General features: G+C 63.7%; 1 protein-coding gene across 4 annotated transcripts in view; it reads right to left on the bottom strand.

Annotated features, from left to right (window-relative positions):
* The window catches only part of ARAP1 (ArfGAP with RhoGAP domain, ankyrin repeat and PH domain 1), a 56,636-nt gene that overhangs the window by 6,818 nt on the left and 37,242 nt on the right, over nucleotides 1–12,576 (bottom strand). For all 4 annotated transcript variants that reach the window (XM_055142963.1, XM_055142964.1, XM_055142965.1 and 1 more), the window contains 16 exons: nucleotides 11,178–11,377; nucleotides 8,805–8,890; nucleotides 7,945–8,127; nucleotides 6,868–7,042; nucleotides 5,765–5,899; nucleotides 4,672–4,807; nucleotides 3,957–4,059; nucleotides 3,167–3,362; nucleotides 2,864–2,915; nucleotides 2,581–2,744; nucleotides 2,185–2,397; nucleotides 1,808–1,913; nucleotides 1,284–1,431; nucleotides 1,101–1,187; nucleotides 942–1,010; nucleotides 627–744 (listed from right to left, as the gene is read on the bottom strand). In XM_055142963.1, the coding sequence (XP_054998938.1) occupies nucleotides 627–744; nucleotides 942–1,010; nucleotides 1,101–1,187; nucleotides 1,284–1,431; nucleotides 1,808–1,913; nucleotides 2,185–2,397; nucleotides 2,581–2,744; nucleotides 2,864–2,915; nucleotides 3,167–3,362; nucleotides 3,957–4,059; nucleotides 4,672–4,807; nucleotides 5,765–5,899; nucleotides 6,868–7,042; nucleotides 7,945–8,127; nucleotides 8,805–8,890; nucleotides 11,178–11,377 (2,171 nt within the window). The remainder of the gene's footprint in view (nucleotides 1–626; nucleotides 745–941; nucleotides 1,011–1,100; nucleotides 1,188–1,283; nucleotides 1,432–1,807; nucleotides 1,914–2,184; nucleotides 2,398–2,580; nucleotides 2,745–2,863; nucleotides 2,916–3,166; nucleotides 3,363–3,956; nucleotides 4,060–4,671; nucleotides 4,808–5,764; nucleotides 5,900–6,867; nucleotides 7,043–7,944; nucleotides 8,128–8,804; nucleotides 8,891–11,177; nucleotides 11,378–12,576) is intronic.

Below are 12,576 nucleotides of genomic sequence, written 5' to 3'. Positions count from 1 at the left end.
ATGTCCACGTCACAGCCAGCATGCCTTCCGCGCCCCGCCCGCACAGAGCAGCAGGGTGCGGCTCAGCAGCTGGGCATGTGTTTTGCATATTTTTTGTTGCTGTTATTATCATAGCTCGTTTTGTTTTGGGGCCACACCCAGCTATGTTTAGGGCTTACTCCTGACTGCTCCAGGTCACTCCTGCGGGCCCACATGTGGCCCCAACTCTCTCTTATCCCCTGCACTGTCCCCCCAGCCCCAGAACGCTTGCCTTGCACGTGCGAGGCCCCGGGCTCCAGCTCCAGCACCACACGCGAAACAAAATCCCCATCTTACCTGTACCTACCCGCACCGGCACCCTCCCAAGCGGCCACACCTAGCCGTCACCCCCGGTGCAACCCCACAGGCAAATCCAGTCTCACCATTCATGCGGACACCAACTCCCCCTTCATGTCACTCCGCCAGCCCCTGCCCCCAACACGCTGTTGTCCTCACTGAGGACACAGCCTGTGTCCGCGACCTGGTCCCCTCCTCATCCCCACCACACACACACACTCTCCTCGGCTCGGCAGGGCAGGCCACGGTGGGGCCACAGCCCTGGGCGGATCGGCAGCACTGCGCCCCGCACTGCCTCCAGACTCACGCACCGGCCTCCTCCCTCTCGTTGACCTCGAAGCAGACCCAGTAGTCCTTCTCCCTGACGCCCACGTTCCTGCGATCCAGGATCTCCATTGTGAGCTCCTCGGCCGTCATGGACGCCGGGATCTGCGAGGAGGGGAGGGGAGGGGAGATGAGCCACGGCCATCCCGGGCACCCCCACCCTGCAGGGGCCCGGGCTGCAAGGGCAGCTCTGACAGGGCCTTACAGTGTGGGCCCAGGGAAGCCCGAGGCCTGAGGGCCAGCTCAGCCCGACCAGGCCCCTTTGGGGGCTCCCCGGGGCCACCCCCACTCCGCCCGCGCACCTTGATGTGCTGCTCAGCCTCCGCCTTCTTCTCCTCCAGGTACACGGTGCAGATGAAGTCGCCGGCGTGCTGTGGAGGGACAGGCCCCGCTGAAGACCGAGGGGGTGGCCGAGGCGGGGCCAGGCTGACCCACCCCCCACCCCAGGCCCTGTCCTTCACCTGGGTCCCGCTGGCAGTGCCCGCCACTCGCATCTTCATGATGGCGGTGACTTCCTCCCGCTGCTTCCTCAGCTCCTCCTCATCCACCTGCATGTCGGGGCAGGGGCAGAGATGGACAGTCACTGCCGCCCGCTGGGGAGGGGGGAGCTCTGCTCTGTCCCCACCCGCAGGCGTGGGACGCACACTGAATATCACCACGTAGTGGCCGATGAGGTCCTCCACCACGTGGCCCGCCTTGGAGTCCTGCCCGTCCGTCTGGAAGAGCGTGGGCCCGAACACGATGGCCAGGTTGTGTGTGTTCATCTGGTTCATGTCTGAGAAGCACTGGACACTGAGTCAGGGAGGAGGGAAGCCCAGAGGGAGGAGTCAGCCTGGAAAGGCCCCCCTACCCTTCCCGGTGCCTGAGAAGCCCATGCCTGGGGCCTGGCATGGAGCCAGAGAAGGTCTTGGGGAGGGGGGGTGGGGAGGCCAGAGCTGAGGGGATGTGGACAGTGTTTCTGGCCAGCAATAGGGCTGGGAAGCTGGGCGATCTGGCCGAGATCCCCCGATCCCAAGTGGAAGTCCCCCCTGACCCAGCTAGAAGTAGGAAGGGGAGCGAAGGATACACCACCGCGGTGCATGTCAGGCAACACTCAGCCCTCGTGGGCCCTGGGGTGGGCTCTGAGCTCACTGGAAGCAGGTTCCCCAGCGCATCCCCGCGCCCTCACCAGTACAGGTGGCTGATCAGGGCCTTCACCGTGGCCCGGTTGACTGGCGGCAGACGTGCCAGAAGCTCTCGGTACCTGGAGACTTTGCTCTCCTCCTCCTCAATCTCTGGGAGGGGAAACAGAGGTCAGGAAGCGCCCTGCACGGGTCCGGGCCCCTGGGGAGCCTAGCCAGGCAGGGCATTCCACAAGGGGAGGCCCCTAACTCTGACTCTGCAGGGACAGGCTGGGGCGGTGGCCAATCTGCAGAGGCAAGTCCAAGTGCGTGATGGTGAGAGGGCAAGAATGCTGAGACAGGTAGACAAGGAGTTGCGGGGGGTGGGGTGGCGCGTGGCAGAGCTGGCCTGGGCGCTAGAGTGGACCCTGGGGCAGGGGCCTACCTGATGCCTCCAGCCAGGCGAGGCGCTGGGCTCGGGTGAAGAGCCCATCAGGCAGGTCCCGCAGGAAGCGCTTGAGCGCGGAGGAGACGTCATCCACGTGCTGCTCGCCCTCCTTGAGGCGCACGGAGCGCGCATCCTGCCGCAGACTTTCCAGCAGCCGCTGCGTCTTCGACGTCTGCCCGCACTTGCGGTAGATGCCCTCGGAGGTCAGGCCTGGGGAGCAGCATGGCCCGAAGGGGCGTGGCTCGGGCATGGCCACGAGGGGGCGTGGCCCGGAGGGGTGTGGCTCAGAAGGGGCGGGGCGGGGCACAAGGGGCCTGCTGTACTGGTCGTGGGGGGGACCCTGCTACTCTCAGCCTGGTGGGGCGGGGCTTACATCCTGGGGGCGGGGCTCACCGCACTGTGTGATGTAGTCCACGCAGCGATACACGATCACTGGGATATCGGAATCTCCCAGCTGTTGCTCGGACAGCGTGTCCCCTGAGCTGGCCGCAGCTTTCTGGATGGCTCCCAGCCAGCCCATGAAGTCCAGCCGCCGCTCCCCCTGGATGTAAAGCGTCCTGCACAGGGGATAATCAATGAGTTACTTTGCAGTGGGGGTGGTGGCGGGGGGAGGGAACGGGACACTCTATTCTTGAACCATCCCTCCCAGTCCTGTCAGAGAAGAAGCTGGCCTTACCTCCTGCGCTCCACCAGCACCAGCACCGGGTTCTCAGTGTCCCCTTGGATGGCTGTGGAAGGGCCGGTGCAGGTGAGGCCCAGGCCTTGCTGATGATTCCCAACCTGCTCCCTCCTGAGGGTCAACAGTGGGGACCCGCACCCCCTCCCCCAAGACCTGGTTGTGAGATGCCCCCCAAGGGCTGGGAGAGGCTGCGAGAGGGCGAGCTGGTCAGGCCAGGCCAGGTCAGAACTCAGACTTCCAGGGACCGGAAGCCCAGGAGAGGGGGCCATGGAGTGGGGGCCCGGGTCTGAGGACACGCACAGAGCTCCTGCAGCTTCCGCAGTTGCAGCGGCTCCTCGCTGGGCCCGTCCGGGAAGACGGCATGGAGCTCAGAGCCAGCTAGGGAGAACCAGCCCTCCTGGGCCCACTGCAGCCTCAGGCCGGCTTTATAGGGCAGCCGCCCTAGCCGCTCAAAGTCGCGGGCCAGCAGATCCTCAGCCAGGGGAGGCACGAACGCCTGAAAGGCCGGGGAAAGGGAGGTAGCCAGGGAGCCCATTAGCCTGCAGCACTGCAGGTCTGGACACCCCAGCCCCGTGCTCGGGGGCCCCCTGCCCTCTTCTCTGGACTGAGCCAGGCAGAGTGGTGAGCAAACTCAGTAACTGCGCACCCCCTCAGTCCCTCAGCTCTGCTCTCCTCCAGAAAGTCCCCAGCACCATCAGCGACACCCCTTCTCTGGGCCGGAGCGACGCTCACAGTGGCACTCGTTACTCTGCCACTGCTGACAGCCTGACAGCTAACTGCAGGGCTGACACCAAGCTGAGCGGGTGCCTGGCCCCCAGGACAGCCTCCCCGCCCCTTCCCCCTCCCAAACCAGAGCCCACTCCCCTGGAAGCAGCGCTGGGCACCCCGCTTGCCCGGCCAGGCACTGATGCTGAAACCAGGAGGAAGGCCAGGGCCCTCCTGGAGGGACAGCTCTGACCTCGCGCAGGGGCTACAGACTGGCCAGCCCCTGCTGCATGGGGTGGGGGAGCAGGAAGTACATGGGATGGCCAAGGGGGTCCCCTGGGGCCCTGCCAGACTCGCCCACACACGCCGGCCAACCCAAGCCCACCTTAGCGAGGCACTTCACCCACTCACGAGCCAGCTCCTCACTCTCCAGCCCGAACAGGTACAGCCGCTCGCCCTCGGTGTACACCTCGAAGGTGTGCTCAAAGCTGCGGGGCACAGGTACCGGGATTCAGGCCTGCCCCGCCCTGCCCTCCAGACTGTCCCTGCACCCTTGGGAGACACCACCGTACTTAGGGTGCCTGGCCAGCACACACTTGGTTCCATCAGTAACAGTGCTGTCCCTGGACTAGGGCTGGGTGCAGCCAGGGAGGATGCCCAGCACCACTGGGCATGGTGCTGGGAGCCCCTGAGCGTCGCGGGGGCAGCCTGGGTCTCACAGGGCCCAAGCAGCATCACTTCCTTGCATTGAATGGCCAGCCAGGAAAAGAAAAAGTAGTAGCAGGCTGGAGTGATAGCGGGGGGACAGCAGGCTTGGCATCCAGGGGGCGGGGGTTCCAGCACCAGCACCTCGTGGCCCCCCAAGCACCACAGATGTTGCACCCCTCCCCCAGCCCCACTGAAAACAAGGACCAGGAGAGCTGAGCGGACAGCTCACAGGCTTGGGTGCTGGGGTCCTTCACGCTGCGGGCCCCAGCATACGTGCCCATTTGGGCCAAGATCCCCGAGAGTGGCCCCAAGGCCTCTGGGCACTGCCCCGTCCCAAGACAGAGGACCACAGGGCTGCAGCAGGCCATCTGCGATTCTTCCCAGGGGCTCACCCGTGGGTGTCAGGAGGAGGTACAGCAAGGCACACGATTTCGCTGGCCCGAATCTCCCCGTTGGGGGTCACTGCCCGCTCATTCTCGTAGTAGCTCAGGACCCCGTCGGCCAGCACACACCAGCGCCGACTGAACTCTGGGGAGAAGGAGTGCGGGGAGGTCATGACGGAACTGCCACCTCTGCGGCCCCCTGATCCCCACCTCTGCTGCTTCGTTCTCACTCGCCAGCTTCCCCCAGAGCAATCCTTCTCTCTGGGGTCCAGCCCAGACCATCCCCGTCCCCTGAAGCTCAGCTCCCTTTTGTTCATTTTCAGCCCACACTGAGTGGTGCTCTGGGCTTATTCCTGGCTCTGCACTCAGGGGTCACTCCTGGGGATGCTCAGGAACCATACGGGGTGCCGGGGATCACACCTGGGTCAGCTGCTTACAAGGTAAGAGCCCTCCCCTTGCACCCCCCAGAAGTCTGGCTTCTTAAACTGAGGGTCCAGACTCCTCAGTTCAGACCCATGTACTGAACTGACCCGTGTGTGTGTGTGGGGGGGTGGAGTCACGTTCCTAGAAATGTACTTGGAAATAAATTATGACTATCAGTAAATAATGCCTGGTGGGGGAGCGGCTCTGCAGGAAGTGTCACTCCCAGTGATGTGCAGTGTCAGGGATCGAACCCAGGCCTCCCACACGTGCATGAGCTTAACCTTTTGAGCCATTTCAAAGGGAGGAGGGAGCCCGGTGGACTGCAGCTGGGTGCAGTGGGACCGAGGGGCTGCGGGTGGTGGACGGACACGCAGGTATCTGCGGGTCTGGTCCCACTGTGGGCTGCTCCAAGGAGGCAGCGGGTCCAAGCTCAGGCTTCAGCCTTCCCAGTGCTGCTGGCTCCCAGGACCGCATGCCCAGGGCCACGCCCAGGAGGCATCATCAGTCTACAGGAAGCTGGCGGCGACCCACCCTGCAGCTCCATGGTCCATCACCCTACTTGGACACACTTATTTAGCACCTGCTGTGCACCCCAGACCTCATCCTAGAAGCCCACCAGGGACCCCGAGCCTGGCTGCCCGGACCCCCTGGTGCCAGTCCTGGGGCGGTTGGCACCCACCTTCCCGGGCACGGCGGTCCTGCAGGGGCTTGCCGGCGGAGGCCGTCTTGTAGAGGAAGCCGCTGTGGCTGACCGTGGGCAGGACCACGGAGTAGTGCTTTTCCAGGAGTCTCCCCGAGTCCAGCCGAGGGACCTCTTTGGAGAAGCAGGGCAGAGATTAGCCGGGCTCGCTCCCTCTGGGCTTGTCCCACCTGACCCCCACCTAGGGTGGGCATCCAGGTCACCAGCCCGGCTCTCAAACCCCCCCTCTGATCCCCAGAGTTGCCCTCTGCCCACCCGTGCAAACTCCACCCCACTCCCCAGGCCCCTTCACACCCTCCCCTTCTGGCCAGCCCCCGACCCCGCAGCTCAAAGCAGGAGGCCTGGGTCTAGCCCAAAAGCACTCCTGGGAGGTGGTTCCAACCATGCGAAGCTCCAGGACATGGTCTGGCTCCAGCCCCGCTCCCGGCGCTCCCAAAGCCAGGCCAGCTGGGTGGTCCCCGCACCTCCCCGGACACCTGGGCTCACTCCAGTCCGGCACACCCCACCCACCATGGCCCACGCCAGAGCCCTGGCCGAGATGCACCCTCAGTCCAGGGATGTGGCCCCAAGGCTAGGTCTGGGCCCTCACCAGCTCTAATCACCCGCACTCCCAGCCCCTCCTCACGCACGGGGCGGGGGAGCGGCAGGGGGGAGAGAGAGAGAGAGAGAGAGAGAGAGAGAGAGAGCAGGAGCCAGCCCCGGTCTGAGACAGCCCCGCCCAGAGACTCAGCAGACAGGGCTGCCTGGCTGGTCACCCACACATGAAGAAATGCCGCCCCACCCCCACCCAGCACACACACACACACACACACACACACACACACACACAGAAGCATGCATGCACACACGCACGCATGCACGTGTCCCTGGGTGCCAGGTCACACAGCCACAACAGCTCAGAGGCAGGCACACTGCAACGCTGGAGAGACAGATGCTGCCGCGCAGTAACGGGCACCCAGCTCCGCCGTGGCACATGTGCTAGGCCAGCAGGCTGCAGCACTCACACCTCAGGAAGCCCCTGGCCCCCTCCCCCCGCCTGGGGGAAGACCTCACCCCACCACACCCCGACTCCTGCTGCTCACCCGTGGTCCGGTTGTTCCGGAGAAACTCCATCTGCAGTGTTTGGCCTGCCTGCTCAGCCAGCGCCAGCGGAGTGGGGGCCGCAGGGTCCCCCGAGAAGCAGCTGACCCCAGCCCCGCAGCCCAGGAGCGCCTGGGTCTCGGCCAGGTCCGAGGTGGTCACTGCCGCACACAGGGCCTGGGAGGAGGGGATGGGGGGGTCAGGCCGTGCAGAGGAGAGGAGGGGTGGGAGGGGAGAGGAAGGAGGAACCAGGTCTAGAGGGTTCAGCCTAAGGAGGAGGCAGGCTCAGGGGCAGGGGCTCAGCCCCCCACCCAACACAGGCCCGTCCGTCGCCAAACCTGCTCTTGAGACTCTCTCAAGCTCTCTTCTGGTGGAGGGATGGGGGTGCTTTGTAGCTAATTCCTCCCACATTTGAATTCCTCGCCGCCTGCCCAGCCCTTCTAACCAATGGGAGTTGCCGCCCCTCCTGGCTGGCGGCTGGACTGGGCAGGGCCCGGGGCTGGACGCCTGGGTTCCCGGGAGGTGAAGGCCCAGCTCCCGCCCGCCCAGGCGGCTGTGTGGAGCTGACTTGGGCGGGCGGCCGCAAGCTGACCCAGGGTCACGAGTGGCATCCCCCAGCCTGGGGCCGCCCGCCTCCCGCTCTGCCGCCAGACGATGGCCTGCGGGGCTCCCGGCCTGCGGGGCCTCCTCGGAGCAGGGTGGGGACAGGGTGGGTGGGAGAGCAGCTGTTTTTCATGAGCCTGACAGGAAATAGCATCCCCATCAAGCTCCCTCCTTTTGGCAGCGTCCAGCAGGAGCAGGACAGGGTGCGGGAGACAGAGGAATCGGGAGGGGAGGGAGCCAGACAGATGCTGGGGACGTGGCCTGGGCCCCAGGACTGGGCCTGTCTCCTCCCTGCCCTCCTCCAGTTCCACGTAGGTCTTAGAAGGGGGCTCATCCACCCTCTGGCCTCAGTTTCCCCAGGTGCTAGCTTGCTGAGCTGGCAGAAGAGACGGATTGAGAAGGAACAGCAGAGAGGGAGAGGGGGCAGGCAGGAGGCAAGGGGGTGATCTCAGCAGTACAGGGACAGGCACCCTAACCTTGTCCAGCTCCTCCTGGTTGCCAAAGAGCGGGTGGTAGCGGCGGTACTTGCCCTCCCGGTACTTGGCCTCCAGGTGGTGCCGCCGAGCTCCAGGGCTGCTGCTGGGCTGTAGGGCCTCGCTTGGGGGCACATTGGCCGCCCAGAAGTGGTTCCCGGCACCATTGCCCAGCTGGAGGAAGAGCTGTGGGCACGGGCAGGGGCTCAGGAGGCAGCATCTGACCAGGGGCTGTGGTTTCCCTGGGGACCAGCCCCGAGGCAGGCTGAGGGGCAGTGAGCTGGTGTCCGAGTGGGTGCTGCGCATTCCGAGGCTAGCACAGGTCGGGGTGTGGCTGGCGCAGGAGCCAGTGAGAGGGCCAGGAATGGAAACAGCGCTTGACGCTCATTCCTCGGGGCTCAGGGCATGAGGGCATCACTGACTCACTCCCTCCAGACCCGGAGCTGCGGCCCGGGCGGCCTCCTGGCCTCTCACCGGGCCCTGGGTGGGTTGCTGGGGTCCCAGCTGAACCCTCCGTGCCTGGGCAAGCCACTGTCTGCCTCTGGGCTTCTGAGCCCGCCTGCCAGTCAGCCAGGGGCTCTAACCCACACTCCCAGGGAACCTGCCACTTGCTGCCAGGGGGCTGCAGCTTGGCTGCTGCCGGGGAGGGCTGGGGTCCTGCCTCCTGGGCCCAAGTGCACTATGCAAGTATGTACCGCCCCACCCCCAATTCTGGCCAGCCAGGAGACAGAGATGCTTTACTTTTAAGGAGATACAGTGTCTGCTGCCGGGTACTCTGTCTCTCTTACAGCCGCTACTGTATCTTCTCAGTTCACACCCCTCCCCCCCTCCCCCGTGCAGATGGCAAGCAGGGGGTTTCTCACCTGGATGAGTGTTTCTGTCCACACCTTCTTGTCCATCTTGAGGCTCCGCACCTTGGAGATGCCAGCACCCAGGGCACGGTGCTCCCCTGCGGACAGAGTACCATGCCCGGAGTCACAAGCCCATAGACCCCCCAAGCCTGAAATCTACTACGCAGAGGCTGGGCTGCAGCTGGGGAATTCATACCACATCCCCCCCACCCCCGCCTCCACAGCGCCCCCTGCAGGAACCTCAGCAGGCCACTCTCAAGGTCACCAACTAGGAGACTCTCCGACTTAGAAGGGAGGCGAGCCATATCCAGCGACCTCTGGTGCCCCTCCCAGCAGTGCTCGGTGAACCAGATGGGGTGCCGGGGATCAACCTGAGTCAGCAGCATGTAAGACAGGTGCTCTTATATTCTTTCAGGCCCTGGCAGAATCTATTTTTTGTTTGTTTCTTATTGTTTTGAAGCCATACCTGGCGGTGCTCAGGGGTTACTCCTGGCTCTGTACTCAGGAATTATTCCTGGCAGTGCTCAAAGGGCCATATAGGATGCCGGGGATCAAACCCGGGTCAGCTGCGTGCAAAGACAAGTGCCCTACCAGCTATACTGTCACCTGGCCCCGCTGGCAAAATCTAAAATCCTCTTTCAAATCCCTGTTTTAGAGCCACTAGTGAATTATACCTATATTCTGTACTTGGCTCTCCTTAACATCATCTCCGTTTTTCTTCTCCCCCTCCTAGTCTCTCATAGCCGCTGCCTCCTCCCTCTCCTAATTTCTGGGCTCCTTCCTGCCCCAGTGCCTTTGAACCCACTGTCTTTTCCTCTCCTCTCTCCTGCCCCCAGATCTCAGCTGTACACCCCGGAACCCTGATACATTCCCTGCCTGGTTCTCGTGACTACCGGCTGCTTCTGTGGACTCCTGTATGTCTTTCCAGCTGCGCCCTCAGAACAGGAGCTGAATCTGACTGTGGGTGGCGCCGCAGCCCAGAACAAAGCCTGCTCAGCGAACATGGGCGAGCGAGCACGCCTCTGGGGAGGAAAGAGCTGGCAGGGCACAGGGGTGGGAGGGAAGAGCCTTGTTTGGCTCCAGGAGGCTGGAGCACCTGACTTGGAGTCCCAGGGCCGACACCCACACCAGGTGCTCTGCCTTCCCCGGGCTCCTGGCATTCCATTCCTCTGTGACGCCAACCAGGCATGGGGGCACAGCCACGTCAGAACTTTCTTCCCTGATCGCACCTCTGGGCATCCACGGGGCCACTCGGGCACATCCCTGGCACCAGGTGAGCCCTGGGCCCCCAGCCCTCTGTGACAGCAGGTGAGTCGCAGCAGCTCCTGTGCCCGACCCTCCTCCTTCTCCCCTGCCACTAAGACTTTCCACCAGCCAGGGTCTGAGGACATCCCCCAAACATCCGTCCCAGCTCCCCGGGGACATGCCAGCTCCTCCCTCATATCACTTCCTGTCCTTCTGTTTTTTTTTTTTTGAGGGCCACATCCGGTGTTGCTCAGGGCTCACTCCTGGCTCAGTACTCAGAGGTCACTTCGGGAAGGACTCGGGGACCATATGGGGAGCCTCGATTCCACTGCGTGTGTAAGGCAGGGGCCCTTCCTCTCTCCTGCTCAGGTCTGGGAACTGAGTGCCTGTTGGGGTCTCAGCAGCCAGCCTGAGACCCTGGCCAAATCCCCTGCCCTTAGAAGCAGGAGCAGGCTCTCTTCAAACAGGGCCCTAAGGCCCTGTGTCAGCACTGCACCCAGAAAGTTTCCCTGGTTGAGGAGATAATGGGATGAAACCTGAAAGTCACACTTGTCTAAGCTAGCAAGCCCGGCCCAGAGAAGCGGGAAACATAAATCATCAGCTAACATCTGTAAAGGGCCCAGTAAAGCGTGTATGACAAGCATTGATAAGTGTCTAGGCTACCCTGAACTTTAGTGTGGGAACTAATAAAATGAGAGCTGTCTGACCTCCAACTCTCCCCCCTCTACATGGTTCTCTCTCGGTGGCGGCGGTGCAGGTGGCCTCGGTGAGCAGAGGGTCAGGGCGGAGGCTTCTCCCTCTCCCACTCCCTCTCCTCTAGGGAGTAAGTCCGGTGGCTGGAGGATCCTACCCCAGTTTGCCAGGGTCGACCAGCCAGGACCCTGACAAGTGCCAACGGGCCTGGGCTCAGATCCACCTTTGCCCACTTCCAACAGTGCCTGAACGCACCCCTTGCCCTCTCTGTGCCTCGGTGCCCCCCCCCCCAGCACTGGGGAGTCCCTGTCTGGTGGCGTGGGGACTGCAAGTGCCACAGACCAGGGTCTGACCCCCCTCCCCCATACGACAGACCAGCTCCCCGCACACCTACCCCACCTGCCCCCGATACCTGTCCCCGACCTGCTCCCGCCTGCCCCTGCACACCTGCACAGCGCTTGCAGATGACGATGCAGAGGTTGATGGAGGCCCAGTCGGGCTGGGCTGCCCCACAGTCCGCACAGAACCTGTTGGGGTCTGAGGTCCAGATGCGCTCAGCCACCTCCAAGGTGGACAGGGCCTCGGCGATGGCACCCTGCATGGCCTCCAGCCACTGCTCCTTCTCTGGCTCTGACTCTGCGGAGAAGCTGGGGACACAGGCAAGGGGGAACTGAGGGTGGGGCAGGGGACTCTGGGGAGATGCTGGAGGAACAAGGAGGCAGCCTGGGTCTGCGTGGAAGGCGGGATGAAGCAAGGGTACCATGGATGTGAGACCCAGGGCAGCCAGAGGGGTCCCGGGGGTCCTCTTGGCTCTGCCCACCCAGGAGTAGAAGGGAATTCCTGGGACAGTGATGCCTGGGATAATACTTGACAGACAAAAAGGGCTGAACCCGGAAAGAGAGAACCAGGCGACGGGACAGCATGTGCCAAAGGCCAGGCTAGGCAGGCTGGAGACCAGAGGCTGGGGACAGGCGGGGACAGGCTATGAGGCAATGGAGGTCCAAGTGCACCCCACAGGCTGGAAGAAGGCGCCAGGAGCTGGAGCACGTGCCCAGTGTGCTTGGAGCCTGGGTTCCATCTCCGTACCCCAAATCTTCCAAGCACCCCAGGTGGAGTCCTGGGGGCCACAGCACCTCCGGGGCATCCCAGAACCAAGTGACTCCCTGAAAGCACACCCAAAGGGCACTGGCGAGGCAGCCAAGAGGGAGGAGACAGGGAAGGGGTTTTGCTCAGAGAAGTCGGTAAGGATGACAAGAGGCTCCTGGCATCACAGGACGCGGAGGGAAAAGGCTCCCGGGCAGGGATGGAGCCGTGGGGGCATACAGGTGGGAGCAACATTGCAGCAGGGTCATGGCAGGAGAAGCAAGTGCCCCCGGCAGCACAGGACAGTGACTCCAGGAGGTTAAAGCGGGGCTGGGGGTTCATGGCCCTGAGCTCAAGAGAAAGCACTGCTGGGCACGGAGCTGAGGGCAAAGAGGTGCTGGCTGGGGCGGGGGTGCTCGGGTCACGGACAGCCCTGCTGCTGCCCTGCCTGCGTCACGGGGAAACGAGGCACAGAGTGGTCATGCGATTTCCACCTGGGGACCCCGGGAGGACACATCTGTGTCAGAGATGCTTTGCGGGGTGACCCTGTCCTCTGGTCTGCTCCCCACTCCTGCTGGGCCAGTCCCAGGGCTGTGTCCTGCCCGCCTGCAGGCACAGAGCCAAGGCACACTGAGACTACGGCAGAGCAGAAACACCCTTTCAGGCGCTGGGAAACGGACAATTCTCGGAACGCCTCCATGGCGGGGGCAGCGCAGAACCTGGCTGTAGCTCCCCACGCTGCATCTGCAGCAAAAGTTCCACC

Source organism: Sorex araneus, chromosome 6 (genome assembly GCF_027595985.1).
Source record: "Sorex araneus isolate mSorAra2 chromosome 6, mSorAra2.pri, whole genome shotgun sequence".
NCBI classification, from domain to species: Eukaryota; Metazoa; Chordata; class Mammalia; order Eulipotyphla; family Soricidae; genus Sorex; species Sorex araneus.
Note: the sequence above shows the minus strand (reverse complement) of the source record. Positions and strands in the feature narration are given on the sequence as shown.